The sequence below is a fragment of the Hetaerina americana genome, unplaced genomic scaffold (assembly GCF_022747635.1).
Source record: "Hetaerina americana unplaced genomic scaffold, ioHetAmer1.1.p SCAF_3, whole genome shotgun sequence".
NCBI classification, from domain to species: domain Eukaryota; kingdom Metazoa; phylum Arthropoda; class Insecta; order Odonata; family Calopterygidae; genus Hetaerina; species Hetaerina americana.
In genome coordinates this window covers 58,183,205-58,199,841 of record NW_027286874.1, presented here as the reverse complement: position 1 = coordinate 58,199,841, position 16,637 = coordinate 58,183,205, and the positions used below count along the sequence as shown (strand labels likewise).

The following is a 16,637-nucleotide window of genomic DNA, read 5'->3' as shown; positions in this document are numbered from 1 at the left end:
TATTAAAATGAACTGCGGCATTGCAATTTTCCACTGCAAAAGTAATTGGTAACTAACCGATTTCCAGCTTTAACCTTGAAATATCTAGGATCAACAAAATTTACATTTTTTACTTGAATAAAATGAATATTGGGGAAATGTGACGAAAAGGTTAAAGAGTAATGTTATCTTTCACTGAATAGGCCTCGTTTGGAATAGTTGCATGCTTTTAGTACATGGGATTCTCATAAAATTGGATTGATTGCCCAATGACAAGTAGATCGCGTGCAGCGTAGAGGAGCTAGATTTGTAAAACGTTGTCATGATAAACTTAGTACCGTATCAAAATTATTAGTGGAGCTAGGTTGGGATTCACTCACGGAGTGGAAGTTAAATTAAGAACTAAATCTTTTGAATTAATCGGAAGAATGTCTCTTTAGAAAATGTTATTAACCCGATCGTATTTGGGTAGAAGAGATCATGTAATGAAATTAGAAAGGTTAAGTGTAGGACAGATAAATTTAAGATATCATTTTCGTACGAACGATAAGGGATCAGAATAACGATATCCGACCGCACCAGGGGGAAAAATTATTGTGTCAAAAGTAGTCTGGTCGTTTATCACCCCTTTCCACACATCCAAGTGGTGGTACCATGACAGTAGGTATACATGTAATACAACCATGGGTATCTGCGGAAATCATCTCTGCTGTCCAATAAACTGTTGACTAGAAAACTACAAATTCACTCCTTATTTTAACCTGGGACGTTTCTACAAAATATGGTAGTGGATATTATATTTTTACTCAGCAATAAAACTCGTAAAACGATCTATCTCACTCTAACAATGAAAAGAGCGGGAATTTGGTTCCAGGAAAGGACAGATATTCAAGTTTGTTACCCGCCGGAATATTCGTGTTGTTCGCTAAGGACGAATCATTTACGCAATATTGTACGCGCGCTCTTCCACCAAATTCGCTCTTTGCCTGGAAATTTTGAACCACAGCACACGATATAAAATTTTTATTTCTGAAACTGCTAAAAATGAAATACTTGCCAAGTGTTCGTTATAGAAATTTCGAGTCACTAGCGGCAATTTTTCGCTCTGTGGTTCTTTACGTGGGTGGATTTCCGACCGAGCACCCACAGGCAGGAGGGGTCCAGGTGCATGGTCTCTTTCAAGTGGGCTAGAGGGGGGGGGACGAGGATTGACGAATCATTTTATTTCATCCTTCCAACTTCAAACGCGCTAGTGAATGCGCCGAAATACCTAAAAATCCGTCTAGACTATTTGAATACCCGAAAAATTCTAAAAACGCTTCGCAGTTTATTTCTCTCTTTGAATTCGCCGTGGGTAAATATTTTGATAGGTCAAAATGATCAAATACAGTTCTGATAGCAGTGTACATGCTTAGCTCATCGTAGATTTTATATAATAAAATTTCTGAATTTGTTTGCCTCTGAGGTTCAGAAATATTTTGAATTTCCGGAAATCATGCAGTCGGATGGTAAATAAAAATAATTACCACGAAAGCTGATACATATTAATTTTGCCTTATACGTCATACTAACATTTGGTAACCATAACACATAATATGGGATGCACCCGAGAGAGCTACCAAAGTGTGCATTGAGGGAATTGAAAAGAATACCTCCATCCATGATTGATGGGAAGTTAAAGGGACGAGAAAGTACGGTGAGGTGGGCATCACAACTGCAGTAAACATTACGGCTCCTGCGTTCGTGAAAATATTGAAATGAGGTGAACATTAAGATGAGGAATGAATGTCAGAAAAAAAATGCATCATTAGTTCTGAGCTTATACGTAGTCTGTACAATAAATTCGCGAACTGGTGCAGTCTGGCGGCCATGACGTGGACTATAGCCCCACCCACTAGCGGCGCTAGTTGCCTGAGACCCAATGAGCCGTCTTTGCTTGGCGGATCGTCGAGCTGTGCGCATCGACGAATCAACATCACGTTTTTTGGTGAATTGGGGTAAAAGTTATGTTGACATTACTGAAGTGTTAACAGCTGTTTACGGTGATAATGCTCTGAAGAATGCTCTCGTACGTGATTTAATTCATCTAACTTCGAAAAGAATGATTATTTGAATTTTTACGAGTCTTTAATTCATATTGAGTGGTCGCACTTGGAGATTATCTTGGTAATGCACAAGGAAGAATCAAATAACTTTGCAATCCCACAGGATAGCATTTTCTCTCTTCAGGATGAAAAGACGAGGTACGGGAGGCGGATGTCTTTCATTCTCTTAAAATTCAACTTGCTCTCATAAATCCTCTAAACTTTTCATAAGCTTTATTACCCATAGATGTTGTATCACTAATTCTTATTTCTTCAGCGCAGCCTCCATTCCAAGTTACTATGCTTAAAAAATACTGAAATTATTCCTCTTGCTCAACAGTTTTCCTCGTTTGGAAATGTTGAATGTTGCTTCACCTAATATCTTTTTGTCTTCCCCACATTTATGTTGATACCGAATTCTTGCAATACCCTTACAATACTCAAATGAATAAATATTTAGTTTAACCAATAAGAAATGAGCACACGAGACATGAAATACATAGCTTAAACTTTAAGCAAGCATTTCACAAGGACGCACGTAATTACAACAGGAATCAAGAACAGGTAAAACAAATATCATCATTATTCACTACGGTGTAAACAATTAGGTACTAATTGCAAGAGTAGTCTGTTGATTGAGGATATTAATTATGATTAAGGAGCCTTTGAGTAAACCTGGCCCTTCGATACGGTTTACACACGATAACTAGGTTAAGACTCAAATCTATTGACAAAATGCAATATTTATGAGGGTCCCAGTTTCTTGACTCCCAAAAATCATCAAACCTTTACAATAGATTGTTTGAGCCTGAGCTCATCAGAATATTTTGCTTGATGATATAGTTATTGTATGCTTAAACTGATTGGATGATTGATTGATGGTACCACGAAAGGACTACCGTTCGCCACGAGGAACGGCTCCTTTCCTCCCCCCCCCCTTCCCTCCAGAACTCGATCGGGGGTGTGGGTGGACACTCACGTATTCCGGGCGAGAGCAGCCCTCCGGAGAGACCGGCCGCAGCGATCGCCACCTCGCTCAGCGTCCTCGCCTCTATCATCTCGAGGCGTACCCTCAGGAGAGCTCCACCGCCTCCACCGCGGCGGGACACGAGGTCGGAGATTCGGGCCCTGGGGTGCCAGCCCAGGCCGCGGCCCTCCGCGTCCGAGTGATCCTCCACGGGCCCCGAGTCAAGCCGCCGGTCCCCCTCCCCCAGGGACAAGCTGTAGCGGAGGCGGCATTGGTGGTCGAAGCCTGAGGGGATGAGGGAAGGAAATATAAGGAGATATTACCACCCTCCCCTTGAGGAGTAGCCGACGAACTCGACTCGAACGATGGGATCACTTCGGTGATGGGTATTTCATCACTATTTTCAAGAAGATTTTCACGAATTTGTTATTTCAAGGATCGTCCAAAGCTTGAGTGAAGACGATATTATGGGTTAAAGAATACTTCTGTGTGAACAGGAAGCATTGAATTAAAAAAATATCAATAAAAATCTCTCAAATACGAATTTTTAATGATCATAAAAATCCAATGAGTCCACAAACTATTACCAACTCTTTTAATGTCATAACTCAAAAAACAATTCTTAAATATAAATGGTCACCAATAAGTTAACAAAATTTCCCAAAAAACCTTAAAAAATTCAATTTTTTACGTTTAGAACCTCTTTTTTTCATGGCTTACAGGAAAGCATAGGTCATATAGATATTGTAGTTATCCGTGGAATGCACTAAACACATCTCACCCAATCTTTGGCAAATTTCTCATAGAACATTTAACTATCTTCCTGGAATAACCCTGTAAGTTTGTGGATTATTTAACTTACATGGGCATATGGAAGACCTGTTCAGAAGTTTTCCTACCAAATTTCATGCTTACATTAGTGTGATTTTCAAAAAATAGACTCTCGCAAAAATGCATGCTCAAGAGATATTAAGGGCATTTTGAGAAACTCAAGTATCTAAAAAAGCACAATATGAAAGGCCAAACTTCGCACTTATATCCATTTGTTGCCTTAAAATTTGCTTCTTGATTACAACCGGAAGTTAGCAGAGCTATTTATTTCTTCAATTCTCAAAGATACTACCGTTGCATTAATTTATATAAAAACACATATATCTTTACAAATGAATTCCTCTCATATCTCCGATTTCCTTGTCACTTTGTTCTTGTGAATGAGAGCATCACATTCCAAAGTGAAATCAGTTTAACCTTTCTGGTAGATTTGAATTTGAGCCTCGTCCGAAATTAGATTTCAACTACGAAATAACTGAGGCCGTAGACGTATGGCACATTGGACTCGAGAAATGACCCTTTGGCCACTTATTACCGCACGGAACTGATCGGTGCAAAGCACATTGTAAGGTCAGATATGCTATTGGTTCGCGATCAACGAGAGAGACAAATTTCGCAATGATTCCAGATGCTATGCCCATTTGTGTTGAGGCTCTGATGTCATTTTGAGTAGCCGGCTGCGAGCACTATCCACGTTACCTTGTCTGTCTTTTCCGAATGTCTCTTTGCTTCAGATGGGTTGCAATTTCACCGTACTTGGCCTACATTTTTCGACAGAGAAAACGGAAAGATTGCTGTTGAGGACGTTTTCAATAGCATCGAAACATATGTATTTCTTCCCCGGACTAAACGATAATTCGTTTAACTAAAATTAATGGAATTTCGCAACTCTCATTTAGGCTTCCTAAAGGGGGATTTTTGCAATATTATAACAGTTTTTAACGCTCTAGGAATCAATGAAATGGAGTAAAACCTACCCAAGACTGAATTTATCTCCCATGGTGTTGACCGGCGTAATCGTATCTATGTGGAATTCGAATTCAAAGTATTTAATTTGCTTTTTACATTAAAATATACATCTTTGCTGCGTTTATAATCGGCAATAGTATCTTCGGGGAGCTGGTGCGTAGGTAAAATTCTTTCTAAAAGAGAAAAACTTGATCAAAGTATTATGTCGTTAAAGTCATTTATATCGAGTTTGATTATTTTTACTGAAAAATGATTTGTCTTTCTGGAGATCCTTTACTGTATTATTTTGGAAATTGGAAACCTAAATTGAAAAAGTTTGATCAGCTGTGAAATAAGTGATACTCTTGGTTACTTTCTATGAACGGTTGAAGGAGTACCAAATCTAGTGGGGCGGGGGGGATAATATCAAGAAATTATTTTATGTATCTCATGTGGATTTTTGAACCGCATAGAAATCACTAAATTTATGAAATTACCGGGTAAGATACCGGGGTCATATGCAGTTACACCATGCGCTTCTAAAAGAACTTTGGACTCCATTAGTTTGGAAAAGGATTTCTGTCAAAGTTGCTAAGAATATCCAACGTAAAAGCATAGAGGGTAGCAATAAGGAAGACTCGGAAAAGTCATTTTCTATAGCTTCCGGACTCGAAGAAATTGGTGCAAGCAGATTGAACAGGGTATCAAAGGAATCAATCCCGTCTGACACACACTATTGTGGCTCGCGGGGGCAGAAGGGGAATTGATGGAAAAATTAAATTGAAAGCTCTCGTTTCCAGTTGCGCCTTCCTGACGTCCCCCTTTTGATAGATACACGACCGCCCGAGTAAGTGATCGGAGAAGAGAAATTCAGTCAAAGAACGTGGTCCGGGATCAAGGAAATAGCCTTATAACGAGGTAAGATTACGATATCCGACCTTACTGCTTTAGTACATCAATGACGAGTCTTGCATATCTCGATAACGTAGTAGAAAGAACAATAACGGAGGCATTACGAGAGTACACGGTCGGTTTTAGTTATCAAATGATTCATTTCTTGAGTTATTATTTTTAAGGTCCAAACTATTATAAACAGAGTCAAAATGTATTGAAGTTGACCAATTTTTTTAGAAAATACGATTGGAATAGCCACTCTGCGTTGGGTATCATCGCTCCCACGAATTGAAACACCTGTAAAAATATTCCTCTTGAATCAGTGGGGTCGATGCGTGCCAAACAAGCTTTCAGAATGGTATTATATATAACAAGATGTAGATACGACATTGCATAATTCTAGGTAACGAGCTCCAAAAGACAGCATTTAATTAAACAAAATCATACAAAAGAATATTTTATTTATTATTAGGAATAACGCGCAGGCCCAGTCAGGTGTTATTAAGATGTACATACGGACATTCCAGAGCGCGAATGTGATTCCCATAGATGTAGATTGTATTTATGGCGTTTTTTTTTAAATGAAATTTTACAGCGACGCCGTTGCGGCTAAAGTGATTCGCATTTACAGTCCTACCCCGCCCCTACCCAAAAAATGGACAAAAAGAAACAGGGACAAAAGAGAAGGGAGTGAAAACGGACTTCAGTTTGCTCGCACCGTGGCTGTCACGGCGTTTCACCCTCCCCCCTTAACGCGGCCCGCTCCTCTCGTTTTCGAATGAAAGGAAAATGGTAGGGAAGAGGTGTGGGGGGAGGGGTGGAGGAAGGGGATGTGTGCTAACTTTCCACCTTCCCCCAATCCTCCATCCCCGCGGCAGTCCAACAGTCCAACCCTGGGAACCCTTCAATCCCCTTTCCGAAGGGAAAACCTGAGGTCCAGCCCGGGCTTCACTTCCCCCCCTCCCTCGTCCATTAGTCTTTCTCTCCATTTATTACGGCTATCATTTATCGCTCCGTCAAACCCGCGTCGACTCACAAGGGAGAGAAGAATGGGACGGGGTGTGTATGAGAGCGAGGGAGTGTGAGAGGGACGATGATGTCACATTCCTGGAACAGTGGAACAAAAACATCATGTTTTTCCCAATATCGGGAGCTGTGTTTACATCGATGTCAGACTCGATACAAAAGAAGGGCGGGAGAAAAACCACCGACGCGATTGATTCAACCGTGCTCACCGTGAGTCGTTCCCTGTTCCTCGCTCGCTTCCCTGCCTCCCTTTCCCAACCCATCCGCCGCGGTGCTTTGTTGATTCTCGAGAAATACATGAAACTTGAAATATCTATTGAGCGCGTCGGGGCAATTGACAGTGGGTTGATTTATTGGGAGAAAGTAGCTCAGTCCTTGAAATATTAAATTCCTTGCTTTCCCTTCTCGGAGGAAGGAGGTGAAAAAAACACATTTGCGGAGTCTGCGGAGGGGCACTTAAAGGAAGTTGAATTTTATTTATTGAATGGCTGCCGATACCTCCTGAAACACTTGTGGCAAAGATTAAATTTTTTTGGCTTCCACGATTCAACTTTCCCACGTCACCTAGCACACGAAGGGCTACCATTGGCCGCCGAAGATTTACAATTCCCCAGGACACGGAAATTACAGCATTCCTTCGAATAAATTCTCATGGGTGACAGAAAAGAGATCTTATAACGGCATAGAACAGCACTAATGCCAACCGATTTACTTAAACGTGATTTATAGAATGGAAGCATATGCTCAAAAAGTATTCTTTTATAATAAGGTTTTTTTTAAGGCACAATTGACCTCAGTGGAACGAAATGAAATGGCATGTTTGACATTCTGACCTTTAAATGGCCGTCGTACTATTAAGAATCGTTAGGTGAAATAATTTTTGAATTCAAGGCTCTACTTTAATTTGTTATCATGACTATAAATCCCATTATAAGTTAAAAGGAGCATACATGCGTACACACCAAATTACTCAGTGTAAGTTAAGAGATACTGCATGTGAAAATTAATAAAAGCAGCGCGGAAACCGAGAAATGTGAAAATCGAGGCGTTGTTTGGAATTGGAAGAAAAATAAATATCTGAAAAATCTTTAAATTTTTATGAATTTGTTTATGATAATAGTTCTGAAACGAAAGAGGTAAAGCTACAATTTTACAGTCTCCTAGCATCAATAATTGTAGACCAATACAAATATATCAGCAATGATACGACTGGCGGAGTCTAAAATAGATTTAAGAAATCTGGTCTCAATTTTTTTTTGCAATTAGGAAAAATGAAAATAAAGGAAAGTGAACTCTGATAATATCCTTGATGAGAAAGGAAAACATGAAAAGTTAACATAAGTTAAAGTGTAAATAAAATTAACGATTGTTTTATTATTGATATTCATTCTTATATGTCACCATCCAACTTGAAATGATTCCTTAGATTAAAAAGAATTATTATTTCGTTCATGAAGTGGCATACTTGAACATCCATGTGATAAATTCAGTAAGGGAATGCTATATTACAATTGATCTATGAATAAATTTTGGAAGTGATAGTGATACAGTTATTGATTTTTCATTTAGAATGATAGCATGTTCGTAAAAATTCACGTCTTCCATATCCTAACAAAATTTTCATTTCCACGATTTCGGGACGTATTCGTCCTCCGTTTCTCTAATCTCATATCCACTGAACGTTCGCGGCGAATAGAAGACAAGAGAATTAAGGATTCCTGCAGAGGAAGGATTCTATTAATGGAGGAATTTTAGCCGCAGCGCGAGAAAAATATTTAAATCATAAATAATGAGAATGGAACCAAAAAATCAAGTGTTCGCGGTGATCTCTTAACCCGCCTGGTGGGGAACGGTGAGGGAAAGGGAGGGGCGGGTTTTGTCCATCCATCTTTGCGGGCAGATTGGAGACCAAAACTAAAAGGCACCATTTCAGTGAGTATAAATCAAGGGCCAAAATGAAGGGATAATGATCATGACACGAGTTTGAAGACACGCCTACTCGAAAATTTTGTGAAAATATGCCCAAAATAAGTCAAGCCTTCGAGGCATTTACCCGTCCTCGTATTTCTATGGAATTTGGACGGGGTTGAACCAGGCCTCTCAAATAAAATGTTATAAATATTCATTTTACTTCACGGGTTTGGTGGAAGGATAGCTGATCAGAAGCTCGTGGTTTTAATCCCGTCGTGGGATAGGATGTAGAATTGTGATCTATTCTAATATGCTGCACGGTAATTAAAGTGGGAAGTGTTCCATAATTCCAAGGCTGCAATCAAAATACCACTGCCCACCGCTGCCTCGAGTATACTATACTAGGCAAAGTCGGACTTCAATTTCAACTTGCACTGAGTTGCATTTTTTAATTCGCAAAGTAAATCTCGTCCCTAATACATGGAGATTAGGGAAAATTAATTTACTTTGAAGTACGGCCATTTAAGAAATTACTGTGGAGGGGTAGGAAGTGCTTTTGGATTTCAATCATATCACGCCCCGAAAATGTAACTCTTTCACCGCTGGATTTAATCTGCACACTCTAACCTACGTTGAGAGAAAATGGGTAAATTGCATTCGAATTCCCAAATAAAATGCACTGGGAAACTTTTGGCATGCATATGACGGTGACGGTTATAATCTCTTTTTTAGAAATCACAAAAACTGTTTGCACACAAAAAAAGATTCTTAGTGGCAATTTTCAGTGTTTGCCTCTCATATTTCACGAATTTGTTTTTGGTCCAAATGAGATGATACTTTCGAAAGAGCTACCGGAATTTAGTTTTATGAATACAGAGCCGAATAAAACAAAATTCATCAATTACTCATCACGTCCAAATCTGCATTTCATTGAAATGATTCCCATTTCCTTGGAAAATAAAATTCGTCCTTGTTTTTTTATGACAGGCGAACTTTTACTGTGCTGAATTTTATTGAACTAACTAACGTGAGGAGAAGATAAAACCGCCAGCAAAGTGGAGAACTTATCACTTTTTTTATATTCATCCGACTGACAATTTGAATCACTTGAGATGAGCTAATTTTTTAAAAAAGTTGGCTTTAAAATACATAATTATTTATAAATGGGAATTCAGGCCACGTTAATAAATAATATCTTTGGCTTTAAGGTATCTCATTGGCCTCATGGGGCTTATTTTGTTGGAATTATCAATTAAAAATGCATGTTAATTGCCGCTATTGCACCTGTCGTTTATAGTTACAGCCCTCGACGAGTGACATCAAGAGTCACAAAAAAATACTAGAAAGCTTATGACATGGAGTTAGTTGGTGGGGGGGAGGGAAATAGTAAATGAAAGTTTTAATATTAGCTGTAGTCGAACTTTGTAAATATTTCATTCGCGCTGAACACTGTGAAACACCGCTGAAAAATTAACTGAAGGCGCCAATTATATTGCCTAAAATACGCACCGTAATAACTAAAAAAACTTCAGCGCTTTGAGGTCAGGGAAAAACGTGTAAACATATTTATTCGGAACGTGCGACAAATTTAAGTAAGAAAACATTTATCACGACCGGCTTGTCTCCCACCCGCACTGAGTTCACGACGAGAGAATCGCGCCGTTCGATAAAAGTGCAAGTCCTTCTCTCACCGGTGAGTCTGTTGAGGTAGACGGACATCCTTCCGGAGGAGGACCCGCCCCTCCGTCGCCCGCTCGTGCCGCGGCCCTCCTCGGCAGCCGGCGACCCATCCCCCGTCGGATACACGCACACGTTCCAGTCGAAGCCGCCGAACGTGAAATGGGCCGTCTCGTACTTAGTGAGCGACTGCTTCTTCCCGCGGCCCGCAGTTGTTTCCTCCCCAGACACGCCATCCGACGCCGAGCTGTTCTGGCCCGAACGGCGTGGCGAACTGTGACGGGACGAAGACCCCGGGCGGCCGCTCTCTGGCTGTGACGCCTGCTGCTGCTGGTGCTTGTGGTGCCTCTGGTGCTTGTGGTGGTGGTGGTTGGTGTGCTGGTTGGCCTCCGTGTCACTCTTGTTGCCGCCTCCGACGCCGAGGCCGAAGAACAGCGTCTGAGAGGAGAGACAACTTTAGGTACCCCCCTCTTTTGATGCTTCGTTAATTTTAAATGAAAGCATAGCGTAATGATGCCCGTGATTTATTCGAAAGAAACACAGCGAAAATATATACAGGGTTTAAAAAAATAAAACAATGGAATTAGTTGTTAATTATTTATTGAAAAAAAATATATATATATTTTTTTTCAATAAATATAAAGTATAAATAAAAAGTAAAATATAGGGTATATTGTAAAGTCTAAAGTTTATTAAAAAATATACAAATATTTTGAATCATAATTTCAATTAAAATTTTACTAATAGTATTCAAGATTTGACCGGGTAAATAGAGCTCTTTCTCTCTTGCTAAGCCAATTACCCGGGGTTCGAGCACCTTTAAAGTGGTCTGCAGTTCAAAGGCCCACAGAAGCTGATTTAAAGATAGGTATACGCATCCTCATGTCTGCAAAATAGTCAATATCAAATACATGCCCATATTCAACTCTCAAATCTGTACTGATTTCCGTTAAACCCACACAAAAGACAGCAATTATATGTCTCGTAATGAATTATATTTTTGATTGTCACCACAACACGATTTTCTACCGATTTGCATCATTTGATGGTTTTAAAAATAGCGGAAATATTAGCATTTACCGTTGTAATGATAAGCACATAAAGTAAAAGAGACAGAAAACTCCATTACGACACTTCAATGTTTTAGTCCCATGATTTTACCTCACTAAAAGCTATTTTATGTAGCGGAGCAATACGTGCACTCGCATCGCCTGGAAATGGAAAATGAAATTGGTGTCGTTTACATGACCCGTTGTTTATTTGATTACCATAATAACAATTAGAGTGAAACAATTACGATATTTAATTATTGTGTCTGTAGTGATTTCGTGAGCGTACCTATCACGTACACATGGTGTCTGAATTGACCAATAAATGGGCACAAAAAACGGCATTATGAAATAGCTCATGGAACTCCATGAGGTCATTTGGTAGAAAAAAGTAGAGTAAGTAAGTATTTATCATGAAAATGGCTTGATATTTCGTATTCTGTCCTACAAATTGGAACTTGCAGGTCTTTTTCCTTTTATTTATTTAGTAAACATATTTATTCCCTTTTATCAAGAATGTATTCAAGGTACAACGCGTATAACAATGCGCCTAAGAAATTCAATATTCCTATTCATAAAAATTTAAAAAGTTTCTCATCAAATAAAAGCAAATAACAATTGAATGTTTTAACGGAATTTAATTATAACTAAAGAATTCGTAATTTATCTGCCTAAATTACATTTCATCTAAAAATATCGTACTTTATTAGAAATCAATTCTTGGCAGCTTCGGAAATCTGCTTACCCTCGACTGGAAAAAATAACATGAGAAGCTTTATTGAATGTGAGACCATTACAATTAGGTGGTTACAATACCAGTACACGAGTAACATTTGGGCCAAAGTTCGTTTGTACATATTTCAATTACTAGAGAATACTTTGGTTATATAGTTCAGGGGAGGCGAATATTGGAAATGTCAGGAGAAGGAGAAGGCTCGATATGGGCTGAACTCTGGATAAGTTCAGAACCCGGCGCTTTGGCCACTTGCCTGCTTTTCAGGGATCATGAGAATAGCATCCGCCCCAAAGGGGAAACGGGGCGGGGCCGCATCGGCTTCCACGACGCATTATTTCGGGACGCTGCGTCACACGACGCTGCATGACGTTATCAACGTCCGGGTCAGGGTCCCATTTGCACTCATCGAGGGGCACCCCGGAATTGATGACATGGCGAGGAGTAAAACTACATGAATTCATTTCCACTCGCCTGAGCGAATCACTTACTCCTTCTTCCTTCTGGCGCCGCTCGGGTACGACTCCGGCACACGGGCGTTCTTTTCCGCAAATCCTCTCATTGGCCGTCCTCGGAGGGATTTCCACGGCAGTGCGGCGTAGCGTGGGGGTGCTAAGAGTCCACGGTGTCGTCAAACGGAAGGCTTCGTAATGGAGTGTGGAGGATAAACGAAGTTACTTCAAGGCGTAAAACGCGCGCTCTCGACCGTGTTGACGCGTCAAAGTGCGACACCCCTCCCCAAGGACCCCGATCCCCTCCCTGATCCCATTCCCCCTCCGTTCCTAGCTGGAAAACTTGACTCACGAACGGATTTGCGAGCGAGGGAGGGGGGGGGGAAGGTGGGCGACTGCTAATGGAGTAATGCACGAACCCGCCACCCTCGCCATTCCTGAATACTGAATAACATACCTTTTAAATCTCATCTCTCGCGTTGACGGTGCCGAATTTATAAGAACATTAGTCGCAACCAGCATGCAATAATTTCAGTCGTCGTCCATTAGCACCATACCGCCATATACTTTCAAAATGAGATACATAGCCGATGACAAAATGCGGAAATTTGTAAAAGTAACTTGTGTGGATATTTCAATTTCCACACTGAAAACGAAATGTCTTTTTTTATCGCCTCTTAGACACACTCGACACAAAGGTAACCGCACGCACTTCTCATTTATTTCTATCTCTTATTGTTATAATAAAATATAAACTATGAATACCATCGGTGTATATCAAATAATAATTTGATCATTTAATTTTAAATTTAAATATAAATTATTAACTTAACATTTAATTGTAAATTCATATATTACATCGATTGGATGAGTAACATCATACTATAGACCTTTCACCCAAACACTCTCGCTATTCATTATACGAATACTCATATACATACCTCAGCCACTCCCTCTATGAATTCCTTATCCTCACTCCAATCCTTTCTCTCGTAACTTCACTCTCCCTGCGACGTAGTCATATGAACTGGAGTCATGGAATTCCATTTTTGGTGCTAAACGATTTGGGGTCTAACTCATCCTAGGGATCACTGTACTAATATGGGGACCCTTACAGAAATGAAATATAGAATATGTCAACTTTGGGAACGGAAAATGGCGGATCGTTTTGCCCAATAATTTTTTAAAGCGGAGAATATTTTTATACTTATCCATAAGATGAATTGGTATCTAGCAAAATGGCATACCCTGCTGTCACACTCCACTTAGGCGAATTCTGGGCAATTTCTTTCTCTGATCAAAGGCCTTGAGGCACGAAATTTGGTAGGGTAACCGCCTTCCCATTCACAAGTAATAGATCGTAAAGTTTCTTAGTAGGCGCCAAGCAATGACTTATTTCCTAAGTTCTCGAAACATGTGACTCGGATAAAAATAAACCTGTGATCACAGCGTACATTTTTCCCGTCAAGAAAATCGATGAGAGTCAGATATTGATTTATGATGCAAATATTCCGGACTCGAAACGCAGGCACTGCGATGAGGGATTAAGGCCCGGACACGGAGTTGATCATAACGTACGTAATTAACTTACGGATCAATGAGATAAACTTATTTAAAAATAACGAGCAACAAGCAGAATGGGCCATCACCATTACATCTTGGAGACACGATAGAATACTAAAATCAACTATGCAAATGATACCAGTTAGAGAAAATGGGCATCTAAAAAATTAACTAACCTTTGAGATGTGTTTAAATAGAGCGAAATTGAAAATCCATCAAAGGAAATATGGAAGGCCACAAAGAATTTTTCTTGAACTTATTTTTTATTGTGTTAAAATTGTTTTTTTATCATATACAATTGAACATTTGAACACAAAAGAAATTTACAGATGATTTATATCACGGTCCATAGTAGTAAAAATGGAATATTATAAGTTGAGTACTCATTATGGCTCTATTTTAGAATACAAAAGTTAATCACGCTTTACCGAAGCTGAATTTTGGGAAGTGGTTGAACTGGGGAATAACAGTAAAACCACAAAACTTATCGAAAAAATAACTCTTGAAACTCGATCACTAACAAAATAATATGGAATTACATAAAATAGAATTTGAAGATGAATGGATCAATTTTTTATAAACCTAAGTCAAATATACTCTGCCTTACAAAGACATTGAAGGAAGGCGCCAAGCAATCTTAAGGGTATTTAGTTTGAGGGGTTGCGACTCCGGCAATAAAAAATGAGAGAAAGAAGACTGCAAAAGTAAGACTTGTTCTAAAGCAGTATTGATTCCATTTTTTACGAATAGTTTGCGAATTATGCAAGGCAAAAACAAATCTTTGAACTTCTTGTTCGTCATTTATATTTTTATTATATTACGGGACTTTGATTATTTCCTCGATAGTCAGGTGAAATTGCACGACTGATATATTTACACTCCAGCGTTGAGCCTTGTAATCCATGGTTGAGCCCTCCTCAGTCTCCAAGAGCTCCCATTCCAGGTTACGTAGTGATTGTCTGACGCCTTGGATTCTTTTATAACAGCATTTTACTAAGAGGAAAATTTTATTCTGAATTTCGGATCTGGATCCCATATTCCCAATATAAATTCGATGAAAGTTCAAACTAACGAAGTGAACTTTTGCCATCGCGTCAAAATTTTCAACCATGAGTTTAACTTACGTTATCTTTCTCAAGGTGTCACAGCGTTAGATTTGTTGACGAGCATGTGATTGTGAAACCTAAGCAATTTACATGGTCAGTAAGACGTATTCGAGAGTACGTGGTATTCTGAGTCTGTTGAGCGGGTGTATTGGCGCTATTTCACATAAAACTATAGACTATATTGTGTTTATGATTTCATTCTAGATCCCTTAGAGAGCATAATTTGTGAATGGAAAATACGCTAACTTGAGAGTAGTATTCGCAATACTTAAAGTCATCTACTTTTCTTAAAAGTCATACATCAATTGCGTTATGGTAATGATACAATGGGCACTACATAATACAATCCACATCAACTGGAATTATTTTATACAGTACAAATGGCCATCTACACAAGCAACGGGTTTAGAAATATTGTTTAAGCTTCCTTTTCTTGTTTGAACACCAAAATTGTTGGTGAATGAGATCGACAGTAATTTAACAGAAAATTCTTTGCAATCTCAATAAGTGCATTTGCCATGATGTTAGCTCATCCGAAAAGTGGAAAGCCACGTTTATTCTCGTAAATTTCCGTTTTATGCTGGCATATTGGCTTAGCATGACTCACCTTCTTCGATTCCCCATTTCCACTATCGCAGAGCATGCGTAGGAATTCTTGGTCATGAATCTGAAGTCCTGGAAATGAATTCCAGGCTTAAGGATCACTATAAAACAGATTTATTTCCTTTACGCTCCATTTAAAAAACGAGTGAAAAATATCGACGGTTCTATCATGTTCTTTCCGAGGTTACTGCTTGAAATATTTGTGATTTTGATACTCTAATTCTTTTAATAGATTTTTATCCTTTGCAAGCATGCAGGCAAATCGATTCTCGTAGTGACAAATTCCTAGTGGTGACGAACAAGAACTTAAAGATTGATATGGCAAACAGTGGTAATTCTAGAATTATCTATAACAATCGATTTGTTTAATTTTCGAAGGAAAAATAGTACGTTTAGATAAAACAAAAAATTGATTTTAAAACAACTTTGAGGGATAGTAAAAATGGCTATTTCTATGGCTCTACTTCTACAGCTCTAACTTTAATCGCAAGCAAGTTTTACCTCCAAAAATTTCTTTCCGTCTCATTTATTCCGCGTTTCCTTATACTTGACTATCAAGGCCCACATTATTCAACTTTGAATAGTAAGGAAATCACTTTTTCACCAAAAAATTTGAATTAAAAGCCAAATCATTATTGTCTTCCATACGCGGTTAAGCCATTAAAGGCGCGAAAGCCATGAATTTCAAAACTGTTAATACACAAGAACGGGTGAAATGGATTACGTCTTATTGAAAATAGAATGCCCAACCTCTAGTAGCTGAAGATTCGTCAAAAAATTCCAAAATCAATTGTTTATTAAATTTCGGGCGACT

The 16,637-nt window shown here is 39.1% G+C and overlaps 1 protein-coding gene across 1 annotated transcript in view; it reads right to left on the bottom strand.

Moving 5' to 3' along the window:
• LOC139690769 (uncharacterized) overlaps positions 1–16,637 on the bottom strand; it is a 93,805-nt gene that overhangs the window by 35,114 nt on the left and 42,054 nt on the right. The window contains exons 4-6 of the mRNA XM_071588316.1: positions 10,332–10,755; positions 3,076–3,315; positions 2,856–2,876 (exon numbers count right to left, since the gene is read on the bottom strand). Coding sequence (XP_071444417.1) covers positions 2,856–2,876; positions 3,076–3,315; positions 10,332–10,755 — 685 coding nt within the window. The remainder of the gene's footprint in view (positions 1–2,855; positions 2,877–3,075; positions 3,316–10,331; positions 10,756–16,637) is intronic.